The sequence below is a fragment of the Puccinia triticina genome, chromosome 5A, assembly GCF_026914185.1.
Source record: "Puccinia triticina chromosome 5A, complete sequence".
Lineage (NCBI taxonomy): Eukaryota > Fungi > Basidiomycota > Pucciniomycetes > Pucciniales > Pucciniaceae > Puccinia > Puccinia triticina.
The window spans coordinates 5,846,785-5,873,642 of NC_070562.1; the positions used below are offsets into that span (position 1 = coordinate 5,846,785).

The window sequence follows — 26,858 nt, forward strand, 5'->3', positions numbered from 1 at the left end:
TTTACCAACATTTTTCAGATTGAATACAATAACTTGAAAGAAAGCTTATGGATTTGAAAAATAAAATTCTGTTGAGCAGCCTGGGGACACCCTTTTTATTTCTTTCACTGCACACATCCTTCCACCAAGACCTATCAGCCCTGCAGCATAGTCAAATTAGTGGTATGTGGCTGAAATTTCTACCAAATCACATGCTGAATTGAGGAATTGGAGGGAGTGAAATGAAAGCCATCAATGCATCTCTGAGTAAATTGTACAGTTATTTCAAGCTAAACCTTGGAAGTACAGCGGCGAAGCCGCCTTGGCCTCTAGTAAAGTTAATTCTAAGTCAGACATTGTGGATCTTATTGGTAGCAAACAATTAGACAGGGAGTTAAACATGTTAGATAACTGCATCAAAAACTTCAAAGAAGGAACAGATTATCAAAGCTACTTGAAAGACCAGGAAGATTACAAAACTTTTATCGGCGATGAGATGGAACGAATACAAAATCTGAAAAAAGCGGGGCTGAAAAAAACCTCAGGACCAGATCGACTATTACAACCAGATGATGCTGCGATACTACCAGTCACATCTTCAGCCCTGCAAAAAAAATCAGCAGCGTCAAACTCAGTTCTAGCGCCGTCCGCCGCAGGAAAAAACCGAGTCACAAAATCGAGGCCTAGCGCAAGCCAAATAGCCGAAAATAAGAGGATTCGTGCCAAAAATAAACTACAAAAGGAAGAACAAGCAGTTAGAGATCGTGAAGCAGCAAAAAGGAAATGGGAGGCCGATAAAGCTGTGTTGGAAGAGCTCAAGGAATTCTACGCTTCCAAGAGATCAAGAAACACCACTTACCTTGATCCAAATGGGTGATCAATCACCGCTTTTATTTTCATTGTCAGTGTCGCCATTACTTTTGCTCTCTTCTTCACTGCTCTCAAGCTTGTCGTTGGTTATGTTGGGTTCATCATCTCCATCCGAGCTGACATCTGAATTTTCTTTTCCTCTATCCAGTTGATTATCAATTGTAGCATTCCATATCTTGATTGCTGGCGGTCGTAAATTATTCAGTGGTTTCCCCCTTTGCATCGAAGAAATTTTCAGCTTTTGAATTCCTAAAGCATAAAAGTCCTCAACTTTCTTGGGGACATGTTCACCAAGCTTTGATGCGATGTAGCATATGTCATTTTCTCGACACATTCGCAAACAATTATTGATGGATTTTAAGTTGATTCGATTTTTGTGTGATTGATGGACTAGTTTCTTTCCGCAGTCGGCTGTTTATAAGTTAGTTACTAATCCCTGAAGCTAAGAAACAAGTCAAAGAGGTGTTTATTTTCATTAAAGGTGACTGGAATGAGTCCACTTACCAGAGGGACATTCAGCAAATAAGAATCCTTGAGTCAATCAATGTTAGTGCCTCGGCCGGTGCTGTTGAAAAACAATTTCAACCAGTAATTTTCTGATTCGAGGTATTGGTCCTTTGCGACGAAATGCTTCTGGCGACCACTGGGCGCTACAAACATTGAGTGCTTGATGATCCGTGCGAGTCCGTGGGGTAAAACTTTATTGAGCAGTATGATCATTTGAGGTAGTTGGATTGAGTACTGAGTCAGTTTTTTTATTCCCTGGGCAATGACGGCCCATCTTTTCCAAACATTCATTACACAACCAATGTCACCCGCTTTCATTGCCACGTTCTCCTCAACAATGGTTGAAAAATCCGCTAGTCGTAAGATCAAATTCAAAAGCTTTGGAGAAGTTTGACAAGTTGCATCAAGTTTAGCATCCGGAGAGAAGAATCGCAAGTATGTTTCGTCGACAACCTCTTTAATTCTGGCACTCGAAATTGAAGGAATATTTTGGTTTAGACTAGCACTATCGGTTCCCATGACCACCCTGAAGCAGGAAAATAGTTGCTTTAGCATGTTGATTTGTTGCAGATAAGAGGGAAAGAAAGTGATGCTCACATGATACAATACACCAAGGTTGCTTTGTGAATCTTCCCAATATTCTTGATCATGAGGGTGAAGTCCTTCTTTTCAAGCATCTTGTGCAAAGGAATACCTAGACTATTCAGAAATCGCCAAGCACCCGAGTCACGCGAGTCAGAGATATCTCCAAAGTGTTTGGAGTAGATAGCTTGAGCAATATTCCACATCGTATGTGCGCCCCCCAAGATGGTCTGTACGTTAACAAGACTTTCTTCCGGGTGCCTGCTTGGTATGCGTTGAGTTCGTAAAGTTGTGAAATTTGTACATGTAGCGAGGTCACCATTGATAATTTGGACTCAAGAAGAGAAATCAGTCAACGATATTGTAGACTGTTCGGTGATAGATTCAACGACCTCGCCAGCTCCTTGAGCCGAGTTATCGGAAGCTACCATAAGCTTCAACATTGTGATGTCAGGTGACTTGTTTGATAACTGGTCGACGATTGGAGGTTTTGTGTTGATTGAGACGAGTGAATCGGATGGAGATCCAAGGTAATCGAGAAGAGCTTCAGTAATCTGACTCTTCAAGACCAACTCCCACTGTACTTCTTCTTTTGGAGTTGGTAGGAGCATCCAAGAGTGGACATCAAATTCAGACACCTTTGACATTGCCTCGCGATAGCTTTCTATGGTGAGATCCAGAGCGGGGACCGAGGTGATGAGTTCTGGGCTTGGGTGATGAATGTATCCCCATGTGCCATGGAACATCCGAGTTGTATGTCCTACGGATTTCATGTGGACACGCTCTTCAAAGTCAAGGTTATCGATGCATAGGAATGGCGCCAGATTTGGGGCCGGTGACTTTGCTAGCTTGATCAAGACTTGAGATTTGGCTTGGCGGCTGAGATAGTTCAAGGCATGATTAGCTGTTTGGCGCGAGGAAGACAGGCCAATGTAATTCAGGAAGATGTTGACCCAATCCGAGACCCCGCATGCAAGAAATGTTAAAGAATTAGCCAGCTGGTCGCCATTATTTCTTCGATTAGCTACAAACGCGACCATTGAGCATATTGTTCTTGCGACCTTGAATAAAATAAGAATCAAATAGAATCAGCATTCCAAATAGAAGATCATAGTCTTGGATTGAATCGAGAAAAGAAACTTACCATGTAGGCTCGCTCGTTATGGTCAACAGGTGAGTTGACATCAAACTCGTCGTTCGGATCCATGCCATCGCCTTGGAGGTTGGTTTCGGGGACAGGGTCAGTTTCATCGTTGGAATCTTCTTGGTCATCATTGGCTGAGCTTTTTGCAGTGAGAGGTTGTTTTTTGAGTTTGGCATGAATCAGATTGAAGAGGGATGGCATGTCTTTGGTGACTAGTGCCTCGCCGCGATCTTTTTTACACTCGTCAGTGAAAAGGGAAGCTGAGATATTTTTAGTGTTGTGGTAAGCGCCCTTTGGCGGCTTTTGAAAGTTGACTATCCTGCTGGCCTGGATTTTGACAAGATCAAAAATTCAAGAGAAGTCAGCCAATAATTTGAGGAAAAACAAAGCAGAAAAATAAGAATACAGCACCTCCTCCAGGATAAATTCCTCCCATTGATCTTTTCCCGTTTGTTTGCGACTGATGTAATTGCGGATGGTTCCCAGTAGCCGCAAAGTAGATGGCCATCCAGTTTTGGTTGACCAATACCGTCGCTGAGCAGAAATCAAGATGTCATTGCTCTTAAGGAAGGCCTCAACGAACGACTTGGGTGTATAACCCATCTGCGAGATTAGCTTGCATATTGATGTCAGCTTGCTTCGTCCGGTGCGGATGTTTTTCCATTTCTTGAGAGGTTTGTTGAGTTGTCTGTTAGTCTGCTACCATGATGTATCACCACAGTATGGAGGGCTGTTGGATCGACCCATGAGCACTACCAACCAACCACCCAGCTGGCAGTCACAAGCGTCTGTAGGCTAGTTGGTAAAGGCAGCACTCTAGTATGTGTCTCAGCATAGCTGAGGTCGTGAGTTCGACTCTCACCAGACACATCTTCATTTTACAGTCTCTACAAGGTTCGCATTGGTGCATTTCTGGTATGTCGTGAGAGTGCGATGAGGGGTAGGAGAGGAAGGCAAAGGCGGGGTGAGTTTTGTGATGACCTGTTATGACAGAGTGTTATGATGGGAAGTCCAAAATGTTGAAAAAAAGACAAAGAGTATGAAAAAAAGAGAAAAGGTTTCTGCCAGTAAGCGGCCAAAGGAAAATCCCCAAATACAAAGTTTTGAAAGCTCACTCGGGGATGATGGAGAGGGAGTGGATGAATTATGAGTTGACAGCATTCACAAGATTATGCTCAAGTACCTCTGGCCAGGAGGAACAATGAACTTGGCTGAAACTGTGATGGTCATGACGGAAAAACATCCACCACCACCAAAAGTGGTGAATGCTCTCACGCCAACATGTGCCGATAGTTCATAAGCCCCCTCCACGCGGGAGAGATCACAGTGCTACACATCTCTCCCCGGCTAAAAGCTGCCCGCGCCGCAGCGTGGACGGGGGCTTAGTTAAGTTCGCCCCTCCCACCAGCACGCCCCCAAGCCCGCCCAGCCCTCGCCCTCGCTCAACAACACCCGCAGAGCCGCGTCGGCGGCCACCAACCCCTACAACCTCGTCGACCAGATCAACCGGCACGGCGACCTCTACCATGTCCTCGGCCTCTCCGGATACAGCTTATCCAACCGCCACCAGATCAAGCTTGAGGACATCCGCAAGGCCTACCTCTCCTGCTCTAGACTCTGCCATCCCGAGTACCATCCCAAGTACGTCAACTCTCACTCCTCCACAACATTCGCGTCTAGGAATTCATTGTCCAACTTCTTGTCGCACTCAACGAATGGGATAGTAAACTGCCTCAGTACAAACCATGTACGGCCGCCTTCCAGAAACTTAGTGCCGCCTACGAAACCCTGTCGAACCCTGCAAGTCAAAAGCTATACGACCTGAGTAGGCCTGTCAACCCCTCATTCCAGTTCAACACAACCTCCGCCACCCCTCCTCGGCCTCCTACCAAGCCGCAGACTCATTACAAACCGTCCGTTGTTTCGCACCACCCTTGCCCCCCTTCTTTCTCATCTGATCGTTCTTTTTTTAAATTCTGCACAGAAATTCACATTTTTTGGCGCGCGCACAACAGCCTCCACCGTCCTCATCAAGCTCTTCCTCATCCTGCCCTTGCGTGTCACCCAACAATCCTTCCAGATGTGGTGAGCCTAATCAAAACCTTATTACATCACTCAGACACTCACCAGGAAGGAATCACCGCCAAACGCCCTCTAGAAATCACTCTGGTACCTGTAATCCACGCCCACAGACACTTCATAATAGCCTAGAATCATCTCTACAAGGCGCCTCAACTTCTCAGTATTCACTTTCATGGATGGCCCTCCACAATGGGTAATAAAATATGTACAAAATCAGGTCAAAGTGGGAGAAAGTCCACCATCAAACAGAGCCAGACTATTAGGAAGGACCCTGAGTGTTCACTAGAATTAACTCCTCTATATTCCAGCAAGGCGTAACTCTTTCTCAGATGCATGGCGGCTGATGCGCCATGGTTATTGTTTTCCTCTTATGTCATCCCAAGCCATGTAGTAGATGCCTTGTTGGTTTGTTGCCTTGTCACCTTGTTGGAGGCTTTTTGTACCCTGTTCCCATCTTTCTCTTCGTCTCAGAACCACCTGTTGTCCCCTCACTATAAATGTAGAGCCTTTTGGCCCATTCTGTTTGTCCCCCATCAGATTGTCACTTTGCATCCCTGGTCACAGAATAAGAATTACATAGCCTATTTTACCACATATTTTACAGTATATTTTCCCTCTTGATTTCGTCTAGAAAGAACTATTCTCAATACTTCATCAGCCACACTTTTCTTTAAGAGTCCATACTCTTATTCTTGTCCCATATTACTCTCCCAACCTGAGAGGCAGCTTTTCACGCACTCATCCCTCTCTAAGCTCTATTCCCCCAAAGAGTAGTTCCACAAGTGGTGTCCCAACAGTGGCCTGAAGATCTTTAGATTTATAGTCTCGTCATTTCTAGGCTAAATAAATACATTAGTTAAAAATTACTCTAAAAATTCTATTGATCTTAGTAGAAAAATTACTCTTACTCTTAGTTTAAAATCTTTTCAAACAAAATTCCGACCTAGAATTCTTCTGAAATACCTTTAAACTCGACGCACCCAAGTCTTTCTACCTTAAATAACTATATCATCAACTTAGTAGACTCTAGAAACTTAACCGTAGAAATACCGCAAGAAATGCCTAACGCCGGCAGACGAAGCTCTTTCTCCGGACCGTACCCTAGGTTCCATTTATCTAATATGGAAATTCCGCCGTTTGGAGGAAATACTAGACAAGCAAATGTTGGATTAGCGCCTGCGCCGATGGACGTTGGATCGTCGGTTCCGCCGGGGAACGCTGGATCGTCAGTTACGCCGAGGAACGTCGGAGCTATGCCAATAGTGAATAGCGGGCTTACATTTTCATCAAATCAAGCGCCCTCAGTGCCATTTAATCCTGGACCAATGAGAAATACTAGCCCTTCGACCACAGGAAGCGCAGCGTTGGATCCACTCCTAGGAAATAACTTTTTAAACAGTCAATACCGCCCTGCGCCGCAATACGTAAACCAGACTCGCCAATCAGGCGCAGCAGCTCAAATTACGCCACATTTCTTACAAACTAGCATTCAGCTCCCCGCCTATAACCCAGAACCATTTGGAAGGAAACCAGTTAAAATCAAAGCTGGCGCCAAAGGACTTATCTTTGATGGTACAAACATGGACATTGGAGATTTTATTAAGCGCCTGGAATATGCGGCTAGATTGGATGGCGCCCAAGGATCTGATATTGCTCTACAAATTATATTCTTCTTGGAAGGGGAATCTTTAATCAAAGAAGTACAGGAAATGGCAGAGCGGGAAAGACACGACTGGGAAAAACTCAAGCTTAAATTAGTTCAACGTTGGGGAAAAATGCTTCCGCTTCTGCAGTACACAAGGAATGATTTGGACAAACTTATTTCAACCACGATGGCGAAGGGAATCAAAACCCAGAAGGAGTTCCAGGATTTCAGTATCCAGCTAGAAAACTTAGTAGCCTACTTAGTACGCTGTCGACACATGGTTAGCGCGGAAGAAATCAGGCACTCGGTTCTAAATTGCTTATCTTTTCCTATCCGGATCGCCGTAAACCGGGAACTCATAAGAGATAACCACATGGAAATGGCCTTGGATGGATCTCACATTCTTCCGCCGTATAACACTATCTTGGACTATATTAATAGAGAACTTAGGACTATGGCTATTTTAAACGACGAAAACATTCAGAAAGAAATTCAAACAATTCAGCCACCGGCGCAGAAAGCTCAACCAAAAGATAATGCTATGGATCAACTTACTAAAAGCCTCTCTAGCTGGAATGTACAAAAGCAGCCGTCTCCATTTGTGTCGTCAAGTCACGTTCCTTATAAACCCGCCCAACTAGACCGGTCCCCATCTAGCTATAAATGTAATTACTGTCACATGATTGGACATACCATCCACAGGTGCAATCAAGTTAACTTGGACGAAATCAACGGATTAGTAAAGAAGGAAGGAACCAATGTTATTTTACCAGACGGAACTCAAATACCTTATGATAGAACCAGGCCTTTTAAAACCGTAGTTGACACTTATCACCAAAGCAGAGCACAAACAGCGGGAGTTATCAATCTACCGCCAGGAACGCATACGGGAAAAAAGGAAGATAGCGCACCAGAAGTCCAGACCTCTTTTGGAAAGCTTGAGGAGGTTGAATATGCGGAGGAAGACACTTTTGACTGCGACATTGGAAAGAGAACCAGAAGTGGTGCAGAATATCCTGAAGGGTCAGACAATTCGAAAGCAAAAAAAGTCAGAAACACAAAGGAAGAGCTCATGGACGTTGACGACGAGAGGATCTTGGAGATTGCTCGACAGGATGATTATGACCCAGTTCCTCTTCCTGCATCTTCAAGAAAAGAAAACCCCGCACCGAAGAAGGTTAAAATCCTCACGCCTCAGGACTCTACCAGCGCGCCAACAAAGGAGAAACCTGCCCGCAAAACCTATGTGGAAAGACCATTAGCTACGCAGTTCCCCGACACGGAAGAGAAGTTGGTCTCACAAATGTTAAATGAGAAAATTCAACTCACCATTGGAGAAGTTTTTGCCATATCTAACGGCGCCGTGGATGCATTCAAAAAGAAGATTAGTCCTAAAAGAGTTCCTATAGATCAACCTAAGACAACCAACGCTGTCGACGTCAACTCTGAAGACGAAGAGGAGGAAGCGCAAGATAGCGGTCCAGCGCATTACGCTTGCCCCTTAGGATATGTTGCTGTCACCATTAATGGGAAGCAAATTCAGGCGCTCTTAGACAACGGTTCTCAAGTTAATCTTTTACCTAGGGATCTAGCGGGGAAAATGGGGCTTATAATTACTCAAAAACCTATGAAACTGCGCGGTATTGGCGGACACAAGAGTGACATTCTGGGAATTGCGGAAAATGTACCGGTTAAAGTAGGAAATATTACGAAAGAAGTGCATTTCTGGGTCTCTTCTGCGGCGGTACAGCCTATACTAGGAAAACCATGGTTGATAGACGTCTCAGCTACTATTCAATTCAAGGACAGCGGTGTGGAATCCCTCTCAATAAATAAAAATGGTCAGACTTACCTGGTTCCAATTTTAAACCCATCAAACCAAAAATACGAGACCACTTTTCCTGTCAATTCTGCCACAACTTCGAGTCATTTTTTAGCTTCTGGCACCTTCCAGAAGTAGGTGATTGGAAGGTGCCCAAATATAGTGTAGAAGAAAAGTTAGTGTTTGCGGCAAAATATAAATCAACGTCAAAAAAAATCAAGCCAGTAAATCAGTTCATGCCGCAGAACATAAACTCACCCTTATGTAGTCCTCCTTTATCTAGAGATCCTTATGTAACACCTTTAACTCCTCACCCGCCTAATTTTACCCCTACTTGGAAAATCACAGAAGACCGCCTTAAAGTCATTAATTTCGGTCCACCCGGGTGGCTCAAACCTGAAGAACTTAAATTATTCAAACATATCATCGTAATGCGGCAGGGAGGACTTGCTTTTCGGGAGGAAGAGAGAGGACTTCTCAAACACACTTACGGGAAACCTTACATCATTCCCGTCATCGCCCACGAACCTTGGCAGCAGCGACCTATTCCAATTCCTGCCGCAATTAAAGATCAATTCATAGAGTTAGTACGGGAGCGCATCCGAACAGGTCTTTATGAGCAGTCTTATTCCTCTTACTCTAGCCCGGTCTTTTGCGTCAAAAAACAAGATGGAAGGCTCAGGATTGTCCACGACTTACAAAAACTCAATAAAGTAACAATTAAGGACTCTGGAATACCGCCTTCACCGGAAGAATTAATTGAATCTTTTACCGGGAGAGCTTGCTACGGTCTGGGAGATATAATGGGAGGCTACAATGAAAGAGAGTTATCATTAGAATCTAGGCCATTAACCACCTTTGAAACTCCTCTGGGACGATTTCAGCTTACCAGATTACCACAAGGAGCAACCAATTCTGTCGCCGTATACCAGGCGCAAATGATGTGGATTCTACAAGACGAAATTCCTCAAAATGTTGGTATATTCATTGATGATGGCGGTATAAAAGGTCCTGTTTCAGATTACAATCAAGAAACTTTGGCAGAAAACCCTGGCATCAGGAAATTTATCTGGGAGTACGCCGTCACTCTGGAGCGGATCTTATTTAGAATAGAAGAAGCTGGACTCACAATTTCCGGAAAGAAATTTGCCTGCTGCGTCCCCGCGTTGGATCTTGTGGGTCACGTTGTGTGCAGGGAGGGCAGAAAAATTTCGAAAAAACAGCTAAATAAAATTGAAACATGGCCGGTACCAAAAAATGCAACGGAAGTTCGAGGTTTTCTAGGAGTCTGCGTCTATGTCAGGATGTTTATTAAAGGACTTTCAGAACTTGCCGCACCGCTTAGAAAATTAACCAGAAAAGACGCGGAATGGAACTGGAAAAAGGAGTGCCAGGATGCGTTTGATCTTTTGAAACAGATAGTAGGTTATGATATAACTCTAAAAAAATTGGACTACTCTGAAGGAGCAGGAAAAATAAAATTAGCGGTGGATTCTAGCTACATTGCGGCAGGAGCAGTACTCACTCAAGAAGATAACCAGAAAGACAGGCCAGTCTTATACGAATCCGTGGTTTTTTCGCCGGTGGAATCCAGATATTCTCAATCAAAACTGGAGCTCTGTGGCGTCGCAAAAATCCTAAAAAAATTACAAACTCAGCTTTGGGGCCAGCAATTCGACCTCTTAGTGGACGCTAAAAGCCTTATAGAAATGATTAACTCACCTGATCTTCCAAATGCTCCCATGACTCGTTGGGTGGCTTTTATTCAATTATTCTCTTATAATTTGGTTCACGTCCCTGGGAAAACTTTCACTATGCCCGACGGATTATCTAGAAGACCGCCAGACGATGATGAAGGAGAGCAGCCCAGTTTTGACGAAGATGAGAAATGGATTAAGCCTCATCCCGGTTTTGGCGTCAAAGAAGTTAACACTTTAAATTTGGGGGTGGAGCGCGGTCAATTTCAGCAAGAAGGAATTTGGGGCAAGCTTCAAGAATATTTGCTCACTCTAAATAGGCCAACAGATACCTCTGACGCGGATTGGAAAGTAATAAAGCATAAATCTGCCGGCTTCATGGTCTCTGACGGCAAACTTAAAAAGAGAAATAAACCTTTCCCGCAACTAGTTATCAGCAATCCAAAATACCAGGAACACATTCTGGAGGCGCTTCACGAACAACTTGGCCATAGAGGAGTGGAAGAAACTTACAAACGGACTAAGCTTAGGTTTTGGTGGCCGCACATGAAAAGAAAAGTCAAGAGTTGGGTCCAGTCCTGCAACGCCTGTCAGAAGAGGAGCCCCTTGAAACCTTTGGAACATAAGCACGCAACAGGGAAATCTACCATTTTTGGGCGCGTCAGTATGGATACAGTACATATTAAAGCGGGAAAGTGGAAATATCTAGTGATTGCAAGAGATGATCTCTCCGGATGGGTTGAAGCTGTGGGATTGGAAACTCTTAAAGCTAAAAAGATTGCGCAGTGGTTTACGGACGAATGGATTTTCAGATATGGTGCACCTCACACAGTTGTAGTCGACGGCGGGGCGGAATTTGGGAAGGAACTTCAGGATTGCTTAAAGCAGAAAGGATCCATTGTAAAAGTCACTACGCCATATTATCCGGAAGCAAACGGGATGGTAGAAAGAGGTCATCAGCCCATTAAAGATACCTTGGTTAAACTGGCTGGGACGGACGGAAAGAAATGGCGCAGCTACTTACCTCTTGTCCTTTTTGCGGATAGAGTTTCTACGAAGAGAACCACTGGTTATACGCCTTATGAACTCATGTTTGGCCAACCGGCGGTTTTACCAATTGACCTCGAACTGGAAACTTTCTTAGGGACTGATTGGGAGTCAGTAAAATCAACCGCAGACCTTCTCCTTGCCAGAGTTCGCCAACTTGAGAGGAGAGAATCAATTTTGCAAGAAGCCTACAAGAACATGAAGGACTCCAGGGAAAATTCTGTCAAATATTGGAATCAAAAGAAACCAGACAGAGGACCGCTTACGCCGGGATCCCTAGTTCTTGTGTACAATAAATCCCTAGAAAGTCAGTGGGGAAAGCTCTTTGAAAACCGCTGGAATGGGCCGTACCGCATAAAATCACAAGAAAAAAGTGGCTCATATACTTTAGAAGAACTTGACGGTCAAGAACTCAAGCGCAGGTATGCGGCGCCGCATGTGAAGCTGTTCCATTCAAGAAAACTCTGATTTTATTCTGGCTTCGTTGCTTTTTTGGGAAAGATTAAATTTTCTATGGCTATTCACATTTCAGACAGTTAGATCTATAAGGGCTTTCAAGACTTAAAAAAAAAAAAAAAAAAGAAGAAAAAAAAAAAGAAAAAGAAGTGGGGGACTGGTGTTGCCGATGGGAAGCATAAATTAGTAAAATAAAGGAGTAAATTTCAGTGAAAAATAAAAAATTAGGGGCTTACTTAGTAGGCCATTTGAATCTCAAAGCTACCATTTATCAGCGCCTCAAGTTCGCGCTCAACATGGCGGAATTCCAGGACCACCGGACGACTGCCGCGGGCACGGCCATTTCGACGAGCTCTTCTAGTCGGTTGATTGTGTTGGAATTGTGTTCTGGCGACAAGGAGGCGGAGGCGTTGCCGAAAAACATGAAGTTGCGGGAGTTCAACAACCCGAGTGACATAGGAAGCTGCTACATGTACTCCAGCGATGAAATCTTCGTCGTCGGAGTGGATTAAGATAGGATAATTTTGTGAACCAAGGGGATAATTATTTACTAAAGATAAGGGAGTATTGGTTTCGCCGTAACCGCTGCGCGCGTTTGTTCGGGAGTTTGGATCCCAGGCACCATCAATAGGCGATTCAGGAATAAAAGACATGGTCAACAGGAGAAAGAGGCGAAGTGGTTGTGTTGGCTTAGCAAGGAATGATAGTAATGAGGAGTTAGTGGATTGGATTTTGCCATCATTTCAATCCCCTTTATATAGCTTTGGGTGCTCTCCTTTGGCTCGGAAGAATCCGAGGACTACAAACTTTCGTCTAGTTGGGAACAAGATCATCGGCTTAGATCTCTGCGACCACGCCGGACTACAAGCTTTCGTCTAGCCAGTAACATGGCCTTCGGCCCATCTCTGCGACTAAGAGGACTTCGAGCTTTCGGCTAGCCCGTTACAAAATCTTTGGCCTACACCTCTGCGACCACGACACGCGGCGATACAAATAAAAAAAGAAAGCAAGTTTTTTTTGGCCTAGGCAGGTTCGAAACCAAATCAACAAACACAACTTGAATAATGTAAACAAAAAAAAAAGAGAACTCATGCGACAACAGGTCGCGCCATGCCCAGTCCGGCCAGTTACTTATCTAACAACATGGCACGATAATTTGTGTTGTGCTTGCTGTTTGAGGGGTTTGACCGACCGACGCACAAACCAGTTTCTTTCCCCCCATCTCGCAAGAGCTTTCTTATCACGACAAACTCACGTCTAGCCAACCTGTTCGGATAAACATTTTCGTGATCAACTCAATACAACCCCTTCAAAATGAGTGACCATTTTAAAGTCCCTGCAAATCAGTCAGCAGAATACTCCTTAGCACATTTTTGGCCCATCTACCTCTTTAATATCGCGCCAGGAACATCCGCCGCAGACATCACGGAAGCTTTGAAAGAGCACGGACCTATCAGAGAATCTTTTACGCCACACGTCGGATCTGGGATGGAGTTATTTGCGCTGGTTGTGTTCACAAGTCGGGAGGGGGCTAATAAAGCTATTGGAGCTCTTGATGGCGCGAAAGCCGACGGATTGCTATTGGAAGCGCGAGCAACGACGAAGGAGGAGCGCCGAGATCTCGAACTTCTAGCGCGGATGACATAAACAGCCCTGGAGACGAAACTAAGGATAGCTACGCCGCAAGGATCACACCAATTTGGGGGTGGTTTCTCCACCCATTTCCACTAAAAATTCTTGTTACATTTTTCCTTTAGTTCTTCATCTAGCTATACCTTTTCATCGTCACATTATTTCCTGGAAGATTACTATAAAATCAAACAAGAAAAACAGCATAAAATTCACTAAAGAAATATAAATCAACCAAATCCTATTTTTGTCTCACTTGTTCATATCTTTTCTATTCTTCAAACTCAACTCAATTCTTTTTACGCTAGAAGGAAAATCAAACATACAAAAAAATCTGCCCAAAAAAACAACTTGCCACGTCACAGTCTTCTTTTGCCTTGCCCTATTTTCTTTCTCCTCTCTTTGTCACACCTCACTCAAGGTTGGATGATGGGGACATCATCTAATTTGGGGGTGGATGTGGTGAGCCTAATCAAAACCTTATTACATCACTCAGACACTCACCAGGAAGAAATCACCGCCAAACGCCCTCTAGAAATCACTCTGGTACCTGTAATCCACGCCCACAGACACTTCATAATAGCCTAGAATCATCTCTACAAGGCGCCTCAACTTCTCAGTATTCACTTTCATGGATGGCCCTCCACAATGGGTAATAAAATATGTACAAAATCAGGTCAAAGTGGGAGAAAGTCCACCATCAAACAGAGCCAGACTATTAGGAAGGACCCTGAGTGTTCACTAGAATTAACTCCTCTATATTCCAGCAAGGCGTAACTCTTTCTCAGATGCATGGCGGCTGATGCGCCATGGTTATTGTTTTCCTCTTATGTCATCCCAAGCCATGTAGTAGATGCCTTGTTGGTTTGTTGCCTTGTCACCTTGTTGGAGGCTTTTTGTACCCTGTTCCCATCTTTCTCTTCGTCTCAGAACCACCTGTTGTCCCCTCACTATAAATGTAGAGCCTTTTGGCCCATTCTGTTTGTCCCCCATCAGATTGTCACTTTGCATCCCTGGTCACAGAATAAGAATTACATAGCCTATTTTACCACATATTTTACAGTATATTTTCCCTCTTGATTTCGTCTAGAAAGAACTATTCTCAATACTTCATCAGCCACACTTTTCTTTAAGAGTCCATACTCTTATTCTTGTCCCATATTACTCTCCCAACCTGAGAGGCAGCTTTTCACGCACTCATCCCTCTCTAAGCTCTATTCCCCCAAAGAGTAGTTCCACAGCGGCGACGAAAGTGACATATACGGCCAAGCATCCAATGCCGACAAAAGTCTGGACAGCGTGTCAAATGCTGGAGAAGATGAAGACAATGAAGAAAATGAAGAAAATGAAGAGTATGAAGAATATGAAGAATCTGAAGAAAATGAAGAGTATGAAGAATATGAAGAATCTGAAGAACAGTAAGAAGGAAGACCATGAAGAAGAGCAAGAAGATGAAGACAGGGAAAAAACAATAGTGATGAAAAAAAGCAATGGTGATGAATGTGAGGAAAACAATGACAATGAAGATGAAGTTGAAGATTAGGATGATGAATATGATGATAGTGAATAAAAGAATGAAAGTAAAATTTGAGTGCTTCGTTTTATTTTCTTGGTTATTGAGTTTTTACTGTGTTTCTGCTCAACTTTGCTTCTTGTATGCCGGGTATTCTTTAACTTATAGTTTTACTCATACCTGTGGTTTGTCATTTCCTATGCACTGAAACGTGAATGGGATAATGCTGCCTCTCTTTTTTTCTTGCCTTTGAATTGCTTAATCTGCCAACTCATTTTTTGGGATTGAGGCTTGAGAAAGAGTGAAAGATATTAAAAACGTTTGAGTGATTGCTCTTGATTGGGTTAATAGGTTATCAGGTGTATTGGGGATTGTTTTTAAGAAGTGTTGAGAGTGAGGCTGGCAAGGGGAGGGACATGTGCAAGGGTTATAAGGATCTTGGGCTGGCCATTGTGTCAATTTGGTGTACTTTTAGAGAGGCCAGGCCAGTCTTCCAGCCATTCTGTGTAAGGGTTGTGATCCCTTCACTGGAGTGATGGCGGATGAGCGGTGGCACAGGCACAGCAAAGAAGCTTCTAGGTCCAAACTGGGGGCTTTTGGATTGCAACCGGCTGGCTGAGAGAGAATGAGTGTCAGTCCTCTCTGAGCTGAGAGAAGATAGGAAACAACAAGAGAGAAGGAAAGAGCTTACCTGGCTCAGAGAGAATGAGTGTCAGTTCTCTACTGAGCCAGGCAAGGAATGGGACCAGGCTATCTACAAGGCTGTGACAGGGCAGGTGTCCATTGGTGACACCTTGTGAACCCCAGAGGAGGAGGGGGGTTTACATTCTGGTTAAACTTAAGATAAATGTCAAGGGAAAGTATTTACTGCATGACTTTCTGTCAGGTCTGGGAGCCTCCCAGATCTCAATCTAGGCACCCAAAATCTTTATTTCTGGTAGAGAGGAAAATGTTTTCTTAACCCTACAGCTCACTGCTTTTGAGTGTGCTAGTTGTAGTTTTGGTAGGTGTCTTAATTTAGGATTTAAAGGGGAATGTAGAGCTCTCTCACTTTCAATGGGAAGTCATCCACTAGTGATAAATGTGTATATCACCTTGGTATAGCTTAACTACGGCTGTGTTTGTTAGTGTGATGAATATAGTGTTCTTTATTGCGGCAGAAAGATATACTGTTAATTGCATTTCTCTGTTTACACCTTGCACTACTGTTACACTACCTTAACTATACAGAGCAGAGTTCCAAGAACCACTCAAATTCTTGGGATAATCCTGCAGGAAGGAGAGGACTATTCATCTTTCACCAGAGCAAAACTCTATTCTACAACAGTGCCCACCCACAATAAGTTTAACACCCCCCCCCTGCAACTTCCTCATTGCCATCATCTTCAGATGAAGATCACTTTCCTGTCTGTTTGCATGCAAACAGGCAGGACAGCCACCACATCTTACTATCCTGTCTGACATTAAAATGGACAGGATGGCCACCACATTGTAGGATAACCGCCACATTGTACCATCCTGTCTGCTTGCATGCAACCAGATAGGATACATTTCATACCACATACAAACAGTGTGAAAATCTCATGAATTGGGGGTGAGCAGAGCTTGGAGGGGAAAATACAAGTGGCACAGATATTGACTATTCACACGGGTTCTGGAAAGGCTGTCCTGTGAAGCCCCCTCAACACTGAGTCTTCACACAAGCAATGATGGGTAGTTACAATACGCTAAAATAACCATTGTTGTCCATGTAGTGTAACTATTACCATTAATGCACTCAGGTGTTATTGGTATCAGTAAACTTATTGCCACCCTTAAGCCCTTACCTCTCTTGTAACGGGCTATTTTTTGCTGGGTTACTTGTGCTACTAGTAACGTAACACATTAAGTTAGTGACACTTTCCCCACCCTTGAGACCATATTTGGGTCCAAAGAACAAGATCTAGAGTTTGTTCCCAACTTCCATTACCATTCACTGCGTTTTTGATAACAAGACAAAGAGGGGCAAATGGCCCCCTCTGGCTAATATATTGTCCAATATCCACCCTTCTCTGCCGGCAAATATCACCACGGAATCCAGGAGAAATCTGTACCGTAAAGCGCATGCATTACTGTTATTGGTAACAATAACAGACCCAAAATTGTTATGGTACCGTTAAATTGCCAATAACCACATTGTATATAGTATTATGTGTTTGATATTTTTACCTGTCCTGTTTACTGTACATAAATACTTTTCCAAAACTTTTAATCACTATCTCTAACCCTTTTTTGATTATGTTCTCAAAACTCTTGCTTCTCTGCAAAAATTCTTTTTGAGATTTATGTACAATTGATGTACCGTTTCAAAATTTTGGGCCTCTTGGGTGTTTCAAAAACATAACAATTTGAAAGCTGTACAAACACATCATTACATGTTTCTGCAAGGAAATTCTTCCCAATTACTTCTGACTCTGGGAGGAATTCCAATATCATTATTTGTTTACAGGCAATCAGCAGCTGTCAACTTTACTCAACAAAAAGAATATTAGATCTTCAGATACAACATTCATCAAAAACCACAAACCACAAAGATACCAAACTAGCATTTTGACTGTCTCAAGTGACTTAAACCGGCTAGAAATATTCTAGATAATCATGATAACTATATTTTCTCCCTCAATTTTCTTCCAATTAGCTCTATACTTCTCAGGTTGCCAAAGTAAGCCTGTTAATAATGGAAAACTGGGAATGGAGATTACAAGATCAAATATAGATGACTATCATACCATTCTTTATGAGCTTCAAACAAAATCTGATGAAGAACTCTTTGGGTCCAATCATTTGCCTGTGTGGGAAAGTCATGGGGGTAAAACATTAGAAAATCATCAAAAAATTCACTCTATGCAGACCATTTTGCACCCCAGATCATAAGTAACAACAGCATACTAGAAAACCCACATGAAACACAAAGAATTACAACAGGAAGCTTGAAAAATAATGAAAATATCTTACATGGTATTCCCATGGAAATTCCCCCTGAGGAAATGATCTGGGGATCAAGCCTTTTACCATGGGAAAATTGGAATAATCAGAAAACTTGCAACTTTCCATTGGCCAAAACATCTCAAAAGGTTGTAAATAGTGGTAATTTTTTTTTATTTCTTTCTTTTTTGTGGAAAGATAACTGATCTCCCATACCAACTTCTCTAGAGGAGAAATAGCAAGGAAAGAAGAATATAACTGACTTTTAGAGGGCAATGCTTTTTTTTCTTGTTTTTGTTGCTCAGAACTTGCACCACTACCCCCAACCTTGACACATTTTGACAAATTTGGATGTGATCCTGAATTTGCTTTGGAAGGTCAGTCCATCTTTATTATTCTTTGAATTCATTATAATCTATTTGTACCGAAATTCTTAGCTGGCTACTGAAATGAGCTGTATGTTTATTCAGCCTCAAATAAATTTGATCCTGGATTGTCTTTGTTGTATTCAAATGAAAATCCACTTTGGTGGCAAAACCATCCTATGAATTCACAATATGGGATGAAAACGCTCACCATACCAGATCAAGATTTCCAATTGAGCAGTAAGTAGAAATCAGAAGGATCCAAATATAACTATCAATTGGCTGTCTCACTCTGCTGCATTCTTGATTGATCATATTCTTGGTTGTACTTTAATCTGTCCCAGATTTATCCACCATTCACCCACAGAATGAATTCTTTCAAGCAGGCATATCTTCTCACAACTATGCAGATGAAACACCAGGTTTAACTTCAAATCTTCCAGATCAAACCCAGAACTTGGTAGCAAAAAATCCAGAATATGGATTTCACAATTTGGGTAAGCAGAAAGTCAATAAGATAGTATACAATCTATTGTGGTGATGCTGATTGATTTTGATATTGTTAAAGAGAAAGATGCATTATCAAGATTTGTTTCTGAAACAGGTGTACTTTCTGAGCCAACAGAGAAACACTTGGAAGCAGTTACATTTTCTCCAAATTTACTTAATCAAAAATCCATGGGAAACACTCTTTTACACATCAAGACTGATGAAACAAAGCAAGATAATCTTCAGCTGAGTCTAACTGAACAGGAATATCTTCAGAGATTATCAGTTGAATTTAACTCCCAATTAACACATAAGTGTCTTGATGACCCCAATTTCCCCAAATATTTTGGAATCATTTTGACAAGGTATGATGATCTCTTAATGACTTCTAAAATAAATAGGAAAGCAGAGAAAAAAAGATTTGGATCCCTTGCAGCCATTTCTTACTGCAATTTTGTGCAACCTATTGATGAATCAAAAAACAACTTCATTGGCAAGCCATATTTTTCCAATCACTCAAAAACTCTCATCAAGTTTTTAGTTTTCATCAACACTGCAATTATCCAAGGAGTCACATCCAATTCTATCTCAGAGGAAGATTTATTTTCTTCAAATATCAAATTAATCTATTTGCTTGCAGAAGAAATATTTGATCCCAAATACAGCCTCCCTGTTTTAGGAGTGATCAATAAAGAAGTATATCCAATGGATGAAAGTGCATTTAAAGATCTTCAAATCACTATGATAAGATATCTAACTGCAAGGGGCATGTCAGTTTATTTTTTTCTTGAGAGTGCTCTCAAAATATTCCTCCAATTGATTCACAAACACAATCATGAATTCATGGACTTACTCAAAGGCTCAGATGGGAGGGAGAATTACACAATTTTGGAAACATTAATTGAAGATGAAATATCTTTCAGGACAAACAATTGGAGTAGAGTAATTCCCACAAATAAAGCTCAAGCAAAACACTTTTTCTCTGCTGATTTGAAAGAGATACCTCTTGAAATCATCCCAAGCAGATATTTTGATGACATTAAATCATTTGGAAAAAAGGCTAGTGAGACATTTGGTAAAATTGAATCCTTATATCAAAGCTCTATTCTTCCATATTGCAAAGCTCATGTTGCAAGAAAGTTTAAGGATATTCCAGTTTACTTGGTGAGATCAAAAAGTTCATCTGGGGATTTTGAAGTACTCAAAGTTGGAAACAAGCTATATGAACCCATTAAAGCTTCTGACTTCCAACGTAAATTCAAAAGCCTTCTGACATATTCACTCCACTGTCATCGTTTATTGATGAAGCATGTGGGCAAAAAAACAAAGAATATGGTATCACTTGAAGACTCACAAGGCTTATATCTGGACTGGATTGAAGGCCAATTCTTAGGTTCAAGGCAAGATCTTCCTATTTTTGGACAAGTTGATCATGAAGTCCACCCACCACTTGACCATTCAAAATTTGGGAAAATCCAAATTGCAATGATACAGTTCCTGAGTACAGGGGATAATGCCTTTCAGATGCTTCCGCAATTCTCAATTGGTTTGAATGGATTTTTCCTCAGAGAACATTACCCACATCAATGGAATGGGATTTTCTTTGATGATGAAAAGACCTTTTCAGCAATTATGATAAATCTCATAGAACAGGGGGGGATGCGTTTTGCAGACTTCAAAAAGAAACCGAGAGCTTCACGCAAAAGGAAATTTGACCAGTCAGGTTCTGCACTCAATGATTGAGAATCAAAGATGGATCAAGAACCTTGCCTCATCCTGCAGATTCCTACATCATTCCTTCCAACAATCACCACCATGCTTTCACACTCAGTGCATAGACCAATGGTTTTCTGAAGTAGACATGTGACTTGATATCCTTGTAATTTGTTTATCCAGTGGAGGACTTCCTGTGGGTATTTAGAGAGCTCTAGATGCCTCTCTAAATCCTAAATTAACACAACTATCAGACCCATGACCAGTGCACCTGAAAATATCACACAGGGTTAGGAATACTCGGAATCCCACCAGGGGGACTTGAGTTGAGGTACATATGAAGCTCCTGGCAAAAAGTGCCTGCTTCAAGTTCGGATATATCGCGCCTCGCGCCGGCCTAGGCTGTATGTAGCAGGCTCCTCCGAAGCGAGGGACTGGTGATCAGTCAGGGTGCGCTCAACTAAGCTATTTTAGCTTCTCTCGTCTTCTTTCTTCGGGCTTATTATGGGGGGGGGGGGGAGGCTAGTCTTACAAACAGCTGGATGGCAAGGGGTATCGAGAACAAAGAGTTCAACTGATTGTGGGTTGGTGTTGAGTGCTATCGATGATTCGCAGGATATCGGAGACTAGATAGAGACTGCCACAGACAACGATGAGCTCGTCTTTGGACCTGGCGATTTGAATCGCTTGATGCAACGCATCCAGCGGATTGTCAGCGATCCTAGCAGCTGACTGAGTTGCGGATGTAAGGAGCTGGAATTGGGCGGCAATGTCGTGTGGAGGAACCGGCTTGACCCAGTCCATATCCTCCGGGACGGAGAAGGTAGTGGCGACCAGCTGGGGCGGCCAGCGCATACGGCCCAGATCGAGTGCCGCGATGAGTTCGCCAGGGTCTCTGGGGGCGCTGAGCGAGATGAGGAGCGTGACGGGCCGGCCGAGCTGCTTGATATGGTCGCCCAACACCTGGGCGGAGGCGTGATTATGTGCGCCGTCGAGCAGGAGCCGGGCGCCTCTGTACTCGGCAAGCTCGAGGCGGCCCTTCCAGCGCGTCGTCCGGAGGCCTTCGATGATCGCGTGGTCTGTGATCTTCTCGGCTAGCGAGGGCAGGAGCTTGAGCGGGTGTTTGTGCGTCCGAAGGAGATGGGCCAGGGCGGTGGCAGTGGCTGCGTTTTGGTGCTGGAAGCCAGCATCCGGGTTCAGTGAGTTCGGGACCGTCCGCGATGGGTGCATGGATAGATCGAGCTGGCTGCAGCCGGAGGAAAGATGGTCCTCGGTGGGCATCAACGGCAAGGGCGGGAGGTGCTCGGCAGCAGGGTGAGGGAGCGGATAGGGCCGGACGGAGAAGAGATCGGATGACTCGAGGGATGCTTTGGCGCGGACGATCGGCTGGACCTCGGGATAGGACTGTTGGGCGAGGAGAATGGGCACGTTCGGCTTGGCGATGCCGGCCTTCTGGCGGGCGATTTCGGAGACGGTGGATCCCAGAAAGGCCTGGTGGTCGATGGAGATGGGCGTGATGCAGCTCAGGAGGGTGTTTGCACTCTCGGCGACGTTAGTGGAGTCCAGCTGGCCGCCGAGCCCGACCTCGATGACCGCCAGATCGAGCGAGGGCCGATGGCTGGCGAAGACCTGGAAGGCGAGGGCGGTGAGCAGCTCGAAGGCGGTGAGCTCGAGCCTGTGCTGGGCGACGAGTGCGTGGATGCGAGTCTTGGTGTGCTCGAAGGTCTGCCGGTCGACGGGGTGGCCGTTGAGGACGATCGAGTCGGCCGGGTCGAGCAGGAACGGACTGGTGAACCTGCCGACGCGGTATCCCGAGCGCCGCAGGATCTCGGCCTCGTACGCGACCACCGAGCCCTTGCCGTTCGTCCCCGCCACATGGATGATCGGTATCTGCAGGTGCGGGTCGGCGAGGCAGTGGAGCAGGCGGCGGATCCGTTCCAGGCCGAGCCGGATGCTCGTGGTCGGCGCCATCTTTTCCCGAGCTTAACGCCCCTCCGAGACTCAACTGATTTTCTGGTAAGAAGCACCAATTTTATTTTCAAAATGTTTCTCCAAATGTACAAACTGAAGTAGACAGACTCATGGCCTGTAATCTCAGCTTTCATTTCATGGTTTTTTACCTTACTGACCCTCGTAAATACTTATGGTGTTCAAAGTTGACTTGCATAAAATCATAAAATTTTAAGCAGAAAAAATTTGTACCACCCAAACACTCAAAACAGAGCAATAGTTTGAAAATGGTACATAAAAAATTATCACCCAAAAGTTTTATGATTTTATGATCAGATGTACTTTGCGCACTGCGAAAAACTCGTCGCGCACTGCAGGGGGCGTCCACTCAACGTCCCGGCCACAGTGCGCGGTAGCTCAAAATGCTTTGCGCACTGCAAATAAAAAGCTTGAAATTCCCCTTCTTTTTTCTGCCAGCCGACAGAGGGGATTTTCCTTGCCCCTCCTGCATTTTCTTGGCGTATTTGGACCCCCCAGATGACATAAAAAAGGATGATTAAAAAATACAGCGGAACGCCTCCCCGGAGTGCACCCCCCGGGGATTTTCAACCTGCTAAAAAGCCATGGATCGGGTACACAGCCCCTCAAAAACAGAGTCCAAGGGGAAGAAGTACATATGCCATGACTTTGCCGTGCGGATGGCCAGCACAGGCTGGTCCTGGAGCGGAGTACATGCACACTCCCCCAATGACCGGCCAGCACACACATGGAGTGTAAATCACCGGTCATTGAGGGGATTACACATTCCTCTTGATGACCGGAACAGTCCCGGTTATTGAGAGGAGTAAACACACCTCTTGATGACTGGAACATTCCCGGTCATCAAGAGATTAAGCATTCCTCTTGATGACCGGAACAGTCCCGGTCATCAAGAGATTAAGCATTCCTCTTGATGACCGGAACAGTCCCGGTCATTGAGAGCAAATGATCCCCTTGATGAACGGAACGGATCCGGCCATCAAGAGGAAGAACACTCTTGATGACCGGGTCTGTTCCAGTTGTTGAGAGGAGCAGTGTTTACTCCTCTCAATGACTGGAACAGTCCTGGTCATTGAGAAGTTAAGCATCACAATGACCGGAACGGTCCTGGTTATCGAGGGGAGTAAACACACCTCTCAATGACCAGAACAGTCCTGGTCATTGAGAGGAGTAAACACTGCTCCTCTCAATGACTGGAACAGACCCAGTCATCGAGAGTGTTCCTCCTCTTGATGGCCGGGTCCGTTCCGTTCATTGAGGGGATTAAGTGCTCCTCTTGATGACCAGAGCGAACCGTTCATCAATCCTCTCCTTGAACAGTTCACTCCGGTCATTGAGGGAGTGTTTCTCCACTTGGTGACCGCAGCAGACTCGGTCATCAAGATGATTATTTTCTCAATGCCCGGGTTAGTTCCAGTCATTGAGTGGTGTATTTAATCCTCTCAATTACCGGGACTGTTCCAGTCATCAAGAGGAATGCTTAATCTCTTGATGACCGGGACTGTTCCGGTCATCAAGAGGTGTGTTTACTCCTCTCAATAACCGGGACTGTTCCGGTCATCAAGAGGAATGTGTAATCCCCTCAATGACCGGTGATTTGCACTCCATGTGTGTGCTGGCCGGTCATTGGGGGAGTGTGCATGTACTCCGCTCCGGGACCAGCCTGCACCAGGAAAAAACAATAGTCCCTTGGAGACAAGTGACATTTGGCAGCTTTGGTTGCAGCTCCAAAGTGGCTCCAATCCTGTGCCACCTGCTTCCTTGGTGCTCAGTATGTTTTAGTGGTTTATGTACATACATATACTCATGGCTCAGTGCTCACTGGCCCAGCTCAAGGATCCCCAGTGCCACCCATCATTGTTCATTCTGGCTTAGTTCTGCACAATCAGTGAGCCACTGAGCCATGAGCCTATGACTGTTGGGCACAAGTTCAATGATCCAGCCTGCCTCTTTGTATGTTGTTTCACTTGTCAGTGTCCCTCATCGCGAGATCCCCCTTGGCTCCGCCTTACCCGGCGGCACCCGGACTGTCACAGGCAGCTGGGGACAAGCCTGATGACCGGTGTGCAAATGGTACAAGTCATCAAGGGCAGCTTGATGGCTGGTTTCCGAGATATCCGCTCATGTGAAACGGTCGGACACTTTCCCAATGGGCTTGCCGCCTCGAGTTGCAATGTTACGCGGCCGAGGGCCTAGTTGGCTTCCCGTAGCCGCCAACAAGACGCGACCAACTCTTCTCCGCCTCCCCGCGAAGCCATCCGCGGTTTTACGCGCTTGGAAGCAGCCTGGCTCCTGCTGACAAAGCCCGCGCCCTTTGACCTCCAAGCCCGGCGAGTCCGACCACTCTCCCTCTCAAATCTGCCTCCAGGCAGCCAACAGGCTCCTGACCACACACAGCAGCCTCATCACTCCGCCCACTCTCAATCAAACGCATCCTCCTCAGCGTGCCACTCGACATAGAGAATCTTCCGACAACTGCCGGCCAATTGCTCGACAGGACTGAAGACAAAACTACTGCATCAGTTACTGGAATTGATGACCTTGAAAGCCCATTCATGGCTAAGCAAGTGAGTAAAAAGCGCCCAAGGCAGGCTGTAGATTCTGAAAACTCCCTCAACAACAATCCGTCTAAGCAAGCTTCATCCTCAGATTGGAGAAACTCGATTGGATTCAAATCTTGGAAAGTTGCAGTTATGCAAGCTAGCCTGTTTGCCCGTCCCAATGCATCACGATCTCGGCTTCAGCTCACTCCCAAGGTAGGTACCCTCAAAAACTCAAACAGCACCTAGTGAGGACCCCGGACAAGCCCGCAACATCTCGCGCCAAGCTCCATCACACACTCCTGAGCCGCGCCAGATAACAAGTACTCCCTTGCCTCACGTGCCAGCAAAGAAACATCTCCATGTGCCTGTTGAGTTTCTTGGATAGTTCCCGAATGCCTTGGCATCTCTACATCCTTATCGCAAAGGTGATGAGGTTGAGGGACTTCAAAGACCGAGAGTCGATCAGGATAGCACGCTATCTTTGTCTTCTCTCCTGCTCTTGTCTTTTGTAGCTGCTCCCACCAACATGCTCGGCACCTTTGGGGCAGCCAACAATACAGCTACCCCCAGCTCCAATCTCTTTGGACAGAAGCCGGCTGCTCCAACTCTTACATTCTACCGCGAATGGTTTTGGAGCAAACATGTTCAACCGCTTGTTCCGCGCTTGTTTAATTGGGACCATCTTTTGGCACGACTCACAGGGCACTTTAAACATAGCATCCTATGTATTGCACTTTTTTTTTATTGGATTTGAAAGTTTTTTTTTCCCTGATGACACATGGCATTGAAGATCTATGTATTCTTGGGATCATCAAGTGTTGTTGTGTGTGGAAGAAGAGGAGGAGCATGGGGAAAGTGCAGGTGGCGGAGTGGGCGTGAGGATGGTCTGGGTGTGCAGGGAGAGCTCAGGGGTCGTCCAGCAGAGCCTGAAGTTGAGTGTGTGGAGGACGTGGCACTTGAGATGGTCGATCTCGGTCTCGGATATGTCAGCCACCTTGCTGAGCCGTTTGCAGAGCAGAGGCCGGTCGGAGATGATCTTGGTGCCAAGGATCATGGCGGCAAGAAGCAGACGGTGGTTGGTGAGCAAGTTGAGGGGGATACAGGGCCGGCCTGGCTTGGCCTGCTGTGGCTGGCTGGTGGCTGGACTGAGCTCTGTGATCTGGTGGAGGTAGATCAGGCTGAGGAGGATGCGGTCAATTGAGAGTGGGCGGAGTGATGAGGCTGCTGTGTGTGGTAAGGAGCCTGTTGGCTGCCTGGAGGCAGATTTGAGAGGGAGAGTGGTTGGACTCGCCGGGCTTGGAGGTCAAAGGGCGCGGGCTTTGTCAGCAGGAGCCAGGCTGCTTCCAAGCGCGTAAAACCGCGGATGGCTTCGCGGGGAGGCGGAGAAGAGTTGGTCGCGTCTTGTCGGCGGCTACGGGAAGCCAACTGGGCCCTTGGCCGCGTAACAATACAACTCAAGGCGGCGAGCCCATTGAAAGAGGGGTAGGACTCAGGTGTGGCTTGAGCCAATTAGTCCTCAGCAGCTGCGCACATCACAAGCTGTGTTGCACATGGCAGAATGAGCTAAACTAGCAGATGCTGGCTGTGCAAGGCAATAAATGTATACTCAGTTATGGCACTCATGCTGTGACGTTCCAGCTGTGGATAGATGCTGGATAGATGGCCAGAGCTGTCCAAATGTCACTTGCTGCCAAGGGAACATTGATTTTTCCTGGTGCTGTGCTGGCCATCCGCACGGCAAAGTCATGGCATATGTACTTCTTCCCCTTGGACTCTGTTTTTGAGGGGCTGTGTACCCGATCCATGGCTTTTTAGCAGGTTG

The 26,858-nt window shown here is 45.0% G+C and overlaps 3 protein-coding genes across 3 annotated transcripts; 1 reads left to right on the forward strand and 2 right to left on the reverse strand.

The window, feature by feature from the left end:
- Positions 1-1,873: 1,873 nt before the first annotated feature.
- Positions 1,874-14,882, forward strand: PtA15_5A698 (uncharacterized protein; the record flags this gene model as incomplete). The annotated part of the gene is made up of 4 exons (XM_053169486.1): positions 1,874-1,911; positions 4,541-4,723; positions 4,807-4,995; positions 14,714-14,882. 4 exons carry the CDS (start codon positions 1,874-1,876, stop codon positions 14,880-14,882), a joined length of 579 nt encoding a protein of 192 aa, XP_053020679.1.
- Positions 14,883-21,074: 6,192 nt separating this feature from the next.
- On the reverse strand, positions 21,075-22,475 carry PtA15_5A699 (uncharacterized protein; the record flags this gene model as incomplete). Its single annotated transcript, XM_053169487.1, has 1 exon — positions 21,075-22,475. One exon carries the CDS (start codon positions 22,473-22,475, stop codon positions 21,075-21,077), a length of 1,401 nt encoding a protein of 466 aa, XP_053020680.1.
- A 3,372-nt stretch (positions 22,476-25,847) lies between these two features.
- Positions 25,848-26,090, reverse strand: PtA15_5A700 (uncharacterized protein; the record flags this gene model as incomplete). The annotated part of the gene is made up of 1 exon (XM_053169490.1): positions 25,848-26,090. One exon carries the CDS (start codon positions 26,088-26,090, stop codon positions 25,848-25,850), a length of 243 nt encoding a protein of 80 aa, XP_053020681.1.
- Positions 26,091-26,858: the final 768 nt, after the last annotated feature.